The sequence below is a fragment of the Nymphaea colorata genome, chromosome 5 (genome assembly GCF_008831285.2).
Source record: "Nymphaea colorata isolate Beijing-Zhang1983 chromosome 5, ASM883128v2, whole genome shotgun sequence".
Lineage (NCBI taxonomy): Eukaryota > Viridiplantae > Streptophyta > Magnoliopsida > Nymphaeales > Nymphaeaceae > Nymphaea > Nymphaea colorata.
In genome coordinates this window covers 24,650,143-24,661,385 of record NC_045142.1, presented here as the reverse complement: position 1 = coordinate 24,661,385, position 11,243 = coordinate 24,650,143, and the positions used below count along the sequence as shown (strand labels likewise).

The following is an 11,243-nucleotide window of genomic DNA, read 5'->3' as shown; positions in this document are numbered from 1 at the left end:
TAGGAACAACCTTGAAAATTATTTAGAAACCGGATAAATCTATCTCTTCCTCAACATATTCTTCCATCTATACCTTCTTTCTCCACATCTCATTCCAAAAAATACAGAATTACAAGGAAAAAAAAAAAAACTATACAACAAACTAAACTAAAAGCCAGCAACTCCAGCGGCTCTCCTTGCTGGGGAATCTAGCTTGCAGAGTCCCTGAGTTGAGGTCGGGCAAAATCTGGGTGGTAGAGAAAGCGGTCTTGGCGAAGCCAGTGGCTTCACTCGACAATGTGGTGACTGTGATGATCTGGAACCACCAACTGGTGAAGGTATGCCATTGACGCTGGGGGAACTTGTCATCAGATTTAGCTGCTGGTGGTTGAGAACAGTTGTGTCAATTAGTGGCTTAGAAGCTGTAGTTGGCTCCTGCAATGGAAATAGGTGAGGAATCTTTATGTCTTGTATACATTTGAGTGATTCCAAAACCTCTCGCATTGTGGGTCTGTCTGAAGGGTCTCTTCCAAGGCATTTCCCAGCAGTTTCAATGGCAAGCCTAGCAGCTTTGGCTGAATAACGGCCTCTCAGTTTGGGGTCTATTATCAGAGATAATCGGCAGTCATCAGAGAGGAAAGCCTTAGCCCACTTTGCAAGGTTCCGTTCTTCTTTTGGATAATCAGAATCCAGATGTTGGCGCCCTGTTATCAATTCAAGAAGCAGGATACCAAAACTCCAAACATTACTCTTGGGGGTCACTAATGCTCGCTCCACGGTCTCAGGAGGAAGGTTTACCGATGCCTGAATGCAAAATGTGATGCTTCAGTGACTGGACTAACATGAGTTCTTCAATAGCAGGATGAAAGATATTGTGGATGTTAAAGCATCTTAGTGGCCATGAAATTGAAAGCTGTATGAAGAAACATAATAAGCTGCTTACTGTTGAACAAGAAAAGTCGGATTCTGCGTCGCAAATGCCAGCACCGTATCCAGAGAGCTTTGCACTAAAATCCTTATCAATCTGAATATGCATTGATCTGAACTCATTATACATTGCCTGCAAGATCCAAATTAATTAACTAAAAGAACAATTATATGTTTTTTTTTTTTGTATTTGTTCATAAAAAAAAGTTGCTAACCAAAATGAATGCTTACTGAGAATAGTCAAACCTATAAGAACATGATAATACCAAATATATACAATTAAAGTGGTCTTGAAAATATTGCAATGCATGTCATAATGATGCACACACACATATACAAATGTTTTATGTTGTTTTTCAGAAAATCTGGCAGCATAGATGGATGTAAGGTCTTTTGAAAATGTAAGGAGGCAAAAAAATAATGAAATTTGATGTTTCGATTGAATTTTATGAGCCAATATTTTACTCCTGGACTACAGACTTAAGAAAGAGACCGAGTTTCTGGCCAAGATAGCTAGCTGACCATGCAATCTAGCAGTAGAAGAGCTTGGTGAAGAACCTCATCCAAGTCATGCTCTCAGCAAAGTAGTCTAAATTCATATTACAACAAAAAATCCAATACCTGAAATGGTCCTTCTTCATGCAAAAATGCAAGCCCTTGAGCAGCACAGACTGCAATCTTGATTCTTGTATTCCAATCAATTGGAGGTCCATCAGATCTGCCATAAAGCAACCGATCCAAACTTCCATGGAAAAGCCTTTCAAAAACCAGCATGAACTGATCAGATCCCTCACGTGCATGAATCCCAATCAGCTTACATAGCAGGGGATGTTGCAAAGTCGTTATCTTATCAATCTCGCTCATAAAATCCTTATACCTCTGTCGTCATGTTAAAAGTGAAGAACAATCAGAAAAGAAATCAGGAGAACACTGGAAGGACGAACGACTTTTATGAAAAACAAAAGAATCAATAATTCCATTATACTTCCTTACAAGCATATAACGAATTTCAGAATATGTATTATTTAAGCTTCAAGCCCCTAATATTTTTATTTCATTGAAAGAAGACACTAGTGACAAGATTATTCATGAAGGATGCATCTGATTACCATGTTGGCATGTCCTGAAAATTTTGTTCTTCAATATAAATGAACGACCATGATTCAAATAAGTGAGCATTTATTTAAGTTTTTGGAAATGCATCAGGAAAGGCTTACAAAGCTTATACATCAACAACTTCAAAAGCCAATTTCACATTATGACACGAGTAGTTCCTCGACTGCTGGTTATCACAAGAATTTGAAATTCATTCAGTGCAAATCATAATTTTGATATGAAATGAAATAGGACGATGTTGTGAATCTATTTTTTTATTGCAAATGAAATTTACATATATATCTAGTTCTGGAAACTACCAAACCATCCATGCTGATCAAAGAACTTCAATCAATAATACAGAAACTGAGCAGTCTTGATGCACATGTTTAGTGATCAACAACGAACCTGGACAGCAAAGAAACTAAAGTTACCTGCTTGGAAAGGTGAAGGCGGACAACAGTTGCATCAAAGGTCTTTGAAGCACAAGATTCATCACCAAATGATGCCTTGTAAGTAGTAGTAGATAATCCTTCCCCCATGCATCTATCAGGTGAGAAGTTATTGCAGGCAGCTACTATTTCACTGTATGAGAAACACCGGATGCCACCCAGAGGAGGTAGAGGAAGTGGCCCAGATAAACGAATTGGATCAGAGATACTGATTGATTTGAAGCTGTTCATTTGCTTCAGTGAACCACCCCGTGGTGATGGGAGAGGGAGTGGGTGTGTCGTACAAATGGTTGGCTTTTCACCTGCAGCCCTCTTCTGGTCCTGCTCTTGAATTGCCAAACTTGAAGGTGGAGAGAAGAAACACGTCCTTTCGTTGTGCAGATTGTCAATTGCCTCAAGCTTCGATCTATTTTGAAAACTTCGAGGCACCGACTGAATGGTAGAGTGTGGATTATCTACAGCTTCAATGGAATTTATATGGGAGGACCGATCAGAGCTCTTCTTTCTGTTCTTTAATACCATAAAACAACCCATTCTGTAATTTATATGAGGAGTTCAGGCCTAATGAACAACCCTTCGCAGTATTCCTGAACAAGTTACGAATACAAAACTCAGTTTGGTGCGAGATTGATCTATAAAAAACCACAACATGATTCAAAGGAAGTACGTAAAATAGAGTGCGTTACACTGCATTAGGCACTAAGTTGTTGAACTTTCAGATAGTCACATTAGAAGAAAGCCTTTAGATCAAATCAAGTTCTAATGATGCGGAACATGTAACTTGAACCATGCAGTCTATTTTATCAGGTATTAAATCAATAAAACTTCAGTTACCCACTTAACAGAAAAAGGCAGAAAGAGGATCTTTTGGATGGGAAAGGAAAATGAAAAGGAACGCTCCAACATCCACAAATTCCAAACCAAATTCGAAACAAGAACGAATAACTCGGAACACTACATAGACAGAAAAAAAGGAAGACCTAGCTCAAAAAGAATTAACTCAAAGGAAGTACCGATCGAATTCAAGCAAATTCTGGACCAAATAACCCAAAATAAAACCTAGCCAAGTGCCAACTACCTCTACGGAACCACCAGGAGATCCGAAAACGTTCTTCAGACCCACCTTGCAATTCACAAAATAATAACGCCGAAAGAAACCCGCCATGACAGAGAATAATCAGCATCTCACAAGCCAGAACCCGAAAACTAAAGATTTCCAAAAAATCCCACCCTCGAAAACGAGACTACTAAAAACAAGACGATTCAATCACCACCCAACATCAGAAAAGGCAAGAAACCAAAGCGAAAACCAGAATAGCGCGCAAAAAACAGAGGTCAAAGGAAGAGGCATGGAGGGGAAAGGCACTCACCTTGTGAAACGATTGGCCTTTGAAGAGAAAGGATCCTAATTGTGATCTCTTCTTTCCCTCCAGAGCATATGAGTCAATATGAATTCAAGAAACAAGAATTTATACAGAAAAAGAGAAGCCACCAAAAATGGAGGAAATATGCAAAAAAACAGGTGAGAACACATGAAAAGTTTTCAAAGAAGAATTTCTGTACATGGGTTCAACTTTTGCAATAAATGAAAAATGGACCTGAACACAAATCATGTTATAGCAAAACAAGTAAAAGTTTATAGTTTCCAACTTTATTGTAGTGTTTACGATCAATTCGGTACGGATGAAAATATTTGATTTCATCACATGATCTTCAAATTTTTTAGATCCACAGGAAGAAACATCAAATCCATCCATTCATGATTCTCGATATACCCAAAATATTGCGGACAAAATTTTAATGGGAGTTAAGGGAACAGGAAAGTATAACAATTCATCTGACAATTATTGAGCACAAAAGAAAAAAAATGTAGGACCCGTGTTTCAAATTACGGCTAAAATTGGACCTTAAAAAGGATTTCTTTCAAAATGTGAAAAAAAAAAATGTAACGCCGGTCGCGTGACTCGCGACAATCAGTCAAAGGCCAGATTGCCAAAACCAACCGCTGCTACTAAATTTAAGAAAACCGAGTCTTCTCTATATTTTTAACACACACATATATATATATAATTGATTTCACGTTTAATATATATATATATATATGAAATTGATTTCACGTTTAGTTGTAAGTATAAAAACCAAGTTAATTTTTTGTAAAAAATACCCTTAAAAAGATTTCACAAAATTTTTTCTCTTTCTTTTCTTCTTTAAAAGTCTTTTTACATGAGAGTCTAGTAGCTGCTGCTAGTGTTATATATATATCAAATAACTAAAAATTAAAAATGTCTTCCAATACAAACAAGACTCACATCTTTACAATATTAATCACGAATGAGAGACCTCTAGTACGGTTTAAAATCTAAAAAAAAACGTAGAAATATATGTTTTAGGAACAGAAAAGCTCACATTATTGATTTCAGTCTTCATGATCTGCCTATAGAAAACCATGAATTTGTTTTCACAAATCTCAAGTAACAAGGTTTGGTAATGTTGTAACAACCAGCTTTAGAACTGAAGCAATAGTCGATTGAATTGGATTGATCGTGAATCAACGAAGTCAGGATCGTGAATCAACGTCGGCATCTTATATAAGTTTTAAGTCATCATAATGTAATTTTGAATTCTTTTAATGAAACTTTTAATAGGTTAATGTGGGCAATGGCTCACACCACCACTGATAATAAAGAGTATTAGAGCAACAATTTAGAAAGAGAAAAAGTATACCAATTAAATTAGAAAATATATCAAATTAAAAAAAAAACTAATTTCATATATATATATATATATATTAGGTATTTCCAATCCAGAGATAGTCAACCAGGTTAGAAAAACCTGAAAATATTAAAAATAAAATAATTTTTTAGTTTCTACCGGTTTGACCAGATCACGACCGTAGATTGCCTTGGACGATAACGGATGCGGTTAGTTAAGGCTTAATGTGGGACCCACCTTGGTGTCTTCCCGGAAGCTTCCAAGGAGACGGGGACCTTTACAAAAAAAGAGTTTTAAATTAACGGTTGGTCAAAGAGGGCAAGTGAACTTTTTTTTTCTCTCGGACAATTATACCCACAACTTGCTCCGAATCATGGTAAAATTTTGGAGCCTATAATGGTCATTTTGGATATTCCGTCCATAAAAGTCAAAGACAAGGTAGGTCTGAGAAGAGGAGCAAAGTCAAAAGTCGGGTCTTCGGTTGGTAAGACGAACTGGTAAAAGGTCTTTGCAGACATGACCCGGTCCGTTTCCATTTTATTCTTTACTTCATTGGTTCCCACAACAAATTTAAATCCAAAACTCAATCTACTCACCAAATAATCGTTACAAAAATTGATGCAGATTCATATAATATTAAAATTTGGTGTTTTATAATTCTTCATTCGTTTTTGGGGGTAGATTTATGAAACAGTCATAAGATTCATTACCTACTATAAATTAATAACATAATGTTTGTAAGTGTTTGATTTGATTTGATCGGGCCATTTGGCTATACCAAGCTCATTCTTGACTCCACTTTAGATGTACTCAACAATTTGACAATCCTAAGCATAATATAGCACATGAGTTTGATTTAAATGTTGGATTTGATTTGATTTGGTATAAATAATATATCATCATGTTATAATGTTTCATGAATCTGTTCCTAAACTTTCGTGCACATACGTAAAAAAATTGTGCTATTCTTTATCGTGTAAGCGTTCCATGAATCTACTGTAAAAAAAATTGTGGCAAATTCATGCAATATTGAAACTCGGTTATTTTATGAATGGGCGCTCATTTTTAGTTTTTCTTATTATCAAATGACCTCTTATCTTAAAGATTCATCACCTACCACCTAATTAGATGAATCCTTTTCCTCTATAAATTAATAAAAAATGTATTTAAGAGTTTAATTTTATTTGATAAACCAAATTTATTTTTGAGTGGACTTTAGATGCACTTAACAATCGTAAGCATCATGTGGTAGATGAGTTTGATTTGAATATTGGGTTTGATGTGACTGGGTATTTGGCTGTACCAATTAATTTGAATGTACTTTAACTTGACATTCTTGGATTTATATATAGTTCACATTTCTTTTTGACGGGTCAGTTGGGACACCGGTTACACACATCTATATTTGCTTTAGGTAGCCATAAAAATTAATGATTGGATGTTAGTGTATCGGATTTGAATTGGATATTCAACCGATTCCATCCAAAAAAATTGGATGTAGAAAAAAATGTAATAACTGATTAAAAAATCGGATCAGATTCAGATTTAATAAATGACATTCGATTGGATTCGAATTCGGATTCAGATATAATGTAAATATCCGACCGGATTCTGATCAGATTCATTTTAGACAAATATCATGTATCTAATGCTATTAAATTTTGAAAATTGGCAAAATTTGGTTCAAAATTCGCATTTGGATATAAATATAAAAATCGGATTTGAATTGGGATATAATTTTTCTTTATTCGAATTCGAATCCAAATATGTGAATACATGAAAAAACGGATATGATTAATGATATATTCGATTCGAATCCGATCTAATATTTGTTGATGCAAATGAGTTCATTTGTGATGACTATTTAATCTTTTATTGTAAAATAGATACTTGTATCTCACACATTTATGTTTTTTGAGATGTTCTTTTTGGGTGTATATTTAGGGCAGCACAATGAGCCAAGTCAACTCGGGCTCGACTCGAGTACCTCTCAGTCAAAAAATCCTACCTCCGCGATTTATTGTGAAAGCGTGAACATTAGAGTCTCAATTACTTCCCAAGTATGTTCTTGAATTTGACTCTCATAGTGATTGGTGTGGAGATCAAATCCCAAGCAACCTGATCTTATTTTTTTTTATTTGATGAATGGGATTTGCATGGATTGGTTCAAAGTCTTAGTTCGGCTGTCGCAAATCCCGATGCATGACGCGGTCTGGTCGATGCCAAATGTCTCCGCAACATCTGTCATGGTATGTCCACAATTTTTAATTTCCCGAAATATGGTAGAAATAATTCTGGCAATTAATAATCCTTAAAACTAAACCTCCGGCCCGATGCTGGAAACCCGGGCCGTGCCTGGACCCGATATCCGAAATCCAAGTCTGGGTCTAGCCCATCCTTTAAATATAAAATAAATATTTTTTGAATATAAATATATTTTTATAATAAAATATATATTTTTAATAAAAAATTTATTTGTTATCGGGTCGGGTACGAGCCCGATGTCCAGGTTTACTTTAAGTAATGGAAAGATCAGTTATGTCAATAATTATGCATGATATTTAGGTGAGGAAGTTATATTATCTATCAACTATCATAATGCAAACACGATATAGCAATTTTGATTTCCAAATTACATACAAAAAATACAAAAAGGAAGTAAGAAAATGGGTGGATCCTATATCAAATATGCTTTTAGTTTGGACATGTCATGTCCATGTGTTAATCTTACAATACTGGTTGGCACCCATAATAATAAATTATGTTTACGGATTCTGTTCTAAAATTTGGGTAGGTTTATGGAACACTATGCATCACATGCTTTGAAGGGTGTAGTTCAATTGGACAATAATCAGATCACACATAAGTCTGGGCATCGGGCTGGCCTGACACTCGAAACCCAGGATCAGGCCTGGGCTCGACCCGATTAGGTTAAAAAAATATTATTTTAATACAAAATAATATATAAATATAATTAATCGTAATAAAATAATATAATTATATATATAAATTAATAAAAATATATATTAAAAAATATTATTGGCCCCACTCAGGCCGGGCCGGTGTCTTTTTTTTGGGCCCGGGTATCGAGTACCTGCTAGCAGCCCAACATGGTGCCCATACTTAATCACACTCAAGAGATCTGAAGTTCAAATTCCATGGTCATCCTTATATTGAAGTGTATTACTTTTTTTAGGCAAAATGTGACAAATGCGACACTTGAGTTAAGGATGTATCATTGATTAACCGAAACCCCAAAACAAGCCATGGAGGTTTTACATTTAAAAAAAAAAATCATATATATCCCAAATTATGCATGATAATAGGTATATACACTTGCTGCCGCCACTAGTTTTATCGCAACAAATCATGTTTCTTTTTTTTTTTAATTCGTTTCTTGGAAATAAAATCATGAAAGTATGTATGGTACTCCAAAATTTGGTGCCTTGTGACTTACTTTTGATTTTTATAATTTTGATCGCTCTTTTTAAGGTTCTTATCTGTTCAATAGAACTGGTCGATCACTTTGAACAAATTATTATGGTCATTTGATCACTTGATTGAATGAATTTTTGAGGCAGGAAACAGACTCGGGACCTAATATCCAGCCACTATATATATGTATGTAGATAGGTAAATACCAGACCACTTAAGTAAGAAACAAAAACCAGAATAATTAAAATTAATTATTAAAATATCTTTATGCATTTATCTACATATATAGGTAAATACAAAGAAACAAAAACCAGATTATTACAAATAATTATTAAATTATTTTTATGCAATTTTATAATCTTATAGATATGATGTTGAGAGTGGTTTGATGAGAACAAGTATTAAGTTAGTCATTGTATAGCTCCAATCATTTTTTAATAAGTCGTATCAATTTTTTTATAGTAAAGAAAATCAACGTTATATATATATATATACATATATATATATATATAATATATATATATATATATATATACATATATATATATATATATATAATTTTTTTTTTTAATTCAAAGTTAGAAGATGAATCATATTTCGGGTGTAGAATTGCAAAATTTTTCAAGTAGATTTTGATAGATTGGTATGGTTTTCGAAGGTTGTAAAGCTCACATGTGCACGTCACGATTACATCATCCAAAATGTTGAATTCTACAACACGGAAACGTCATGACCACATTGTCCCAAGTCTTGACCTCTAGTCTCTCCTACGCGGAATACACACAAACACACTATCCTTCATCTTCTCTCTCAAAGAACAAGACCACTTTATTTAAAAAAAAATATATATATTTTTCAAATTGAATAATAAACTTGTTGTCTCCCCTCCTAATTAAGTTCTCTCTCTCTTTCTCTCTCTCTCTATATATATATACATATATAAAATCTAAAGGGCCTTTTAGTATCTCGGGGTGTATGCTTCAGCTTACACATCATACCTCTTTTTTCAATACAAAGAATTGACACCACGAGAGTTCAAAATAAAAACTGGTCACCTATTAGCCATCACTCCAACCATTGCGCCAACCTTATCGAGGATCAACATATTTGCATTATTAAAGTTAAATTCTCTCATGATAAACTTTTCACTTATGTTTGTTTTGACAGATATTTTGCCCTTGGAAAAGTTTGATAAAAAAAAAAACACTTATATGATGTTGCTCTCATGAAGAGTAAAAGGACTCCAGATCCAAGGGGGGGCTGTAGGGGCTAGACCCCATTCAATATATATTTTTTTAAATTTACATGTAATTTTAAAAAATTTCAATTGTCTAATATAAAAATAAAAAAAATATTTCAACTCCTGTCAAAATTTAGAAACTTTAATTTGGCTCCCTCATAAAAAAAATTCCCCACTTCTGCCCCTGCTTACAGCAGTAGATCAACGGCGGAGCCGGAAATTGTTAGTTGAGAGGCATTGACTCGACAAGTTTTGATTCGACTTCATAGGAATAAAATTTATGACGATGTCAGCCCACAAGTTGCTCCGCTACTACCGTCTACCGTAGATTAGTTTTCACTAATGCCACTTAATCCGAAGCTATAAGCCCATGACTTGACATCAAACATGTATATCTAAGAAGTTTTACATATAGATGTCAATTTTTTAGATATTCTGCTCAAACCTAAATAGTTGGGACTGGATAAGAACATCCAACCCGAATTTGGGGCTTAGTTCCCATGGACTTGGTATGTATGTAAATTCCCATGAAAGATTTGAGTTTGTTGTCTTTTTGCATAATTAAATTTGAATGTCTCCGCGTTCGATTAGCTAATATCTGATTAATTTGTTGAATATTTCTATACGCTATGTAGAATATGCTACATTTCTTTTTCCCAAATATGTTTGGTTTCTTCAAGATGACCAATTGATTACGTCTGATTCTAGATTGGTTTTAAATCTCAGGATTTGAAATCCATGGATTCAAGATCAGACCATCCCTGTTCGATCTTATGTCCAACTTTATATTCATATAGAAAAGTAAAACTGATATTTTATGTGTGAATCTTAGAGGGCATTTGATGGCTACAGGACAGAACAAACACAATAGACATATGAAACAAACGCCGAATAAACAAAAAAGAAATGATCTGTTTCTAAGAAAAGAAATATCATTGTCTATGAGAACATAACAATAGTGTGATGGACATGACATTCCGTATGTTCTGTCTCAATGGATAGCAATTACAATCTCTTAGGATCCGTTTGACAAATGAAAAAAAATGTAGCTATTTGATAAATATGGCTTCAAATTGAGGCAAATTCATGGAACATTATGAAAACATTTTACGAATCTACTCCAATTTCAAGGGCAGATTTATGGAATAACTACAAATTTGTTTTATTTAACAAATAGGTCCTTAGGTCATTCTTAGAGGCAGTTTGACGGTAGGAATACTTTGTGGGTGTTTCATAAATCTGCCATGAATTTGAATTTACCACAAATTGGGGGCTGATCCTTGGAGGAACACCCACTTGTTGTTTCTAATACCAAACCGCCCCTTGGGGTCTTTATTTTGTACATGTTGATCATCAGTATGATCAACATGTAATTATAAAGTCTTTTGCAAGGTGTTTCATAA

The 11,243-nt window shown here is 34.4% G+C and overlaps 1 protein-coding gene across 2 annotated transcripts; it reads right to left on the bottom strand.

Moving 5' to 3' along the window:
* On the bottom strand, positions 1-3,951 carry LOC116253823 (receptor-like cytoplasmic kinase 176). 2 transcript variants are annotated; one of them, XM_031628774.2, is made up of 5 exons: positions 3,824-3,951; positions 2,436-3,040; positions 1,528-1,785; positions 923-1,039; positions 1-783 (listed from the first exon to the last, which is right to left on the bottom strand). In XM_031628774.2, the coding sequence occupies exons 2-5, from the start codon at positions 2,985-2,987 to the stop codon at positions 148-150; spliced, it is 1,563 nt and encodes a 520-aa protein (XP_031484634.1). In that variant the 5' UTR covers positions 2,988-3,040; positions 3,824-3,951; the 3' UTR covers positions 1-147. The 2 variants fall into 2 exon arrangements, with proteins under 2 accessions (XP_031484634.1, XP_049933696.1); XM_050077739.1 differs by lacking the exon at positions 3,824-3,951 and adding an exon at positions 3,532-3,774.
* Between the last annotated feature and the right edge of the window lie 7,292 nt (positions 3,952-11,243).

What these genes read in the sequence shown, in the direction of transcription:
- LOC116253823 (XM_031628774.2), bottom strand. Translation starts at nt 2,987, where the DNA reads ATGGGTTGTTTTATGGTATTAAAGAACAGAAAGAAGAGCTCTGATCGG. An exon ending in ATGAAGAAGGACCATTTCAG is followed by an intron (nt 1,040 to 1,527) that starts GTATTGGATTTT and finishes TGGATCTTGCAG; the next exon opens with GCAATGTATAATGAGTTCAG. An exon ending in CCGACTTTTCTTGTTCAACA is followed by an intron (nt 784 to 922) that starts GTAAGCAGCTTA and finishes TTTTGCATTCAG; the next exon opens with GCATCGGTAAACCTTCCTCC.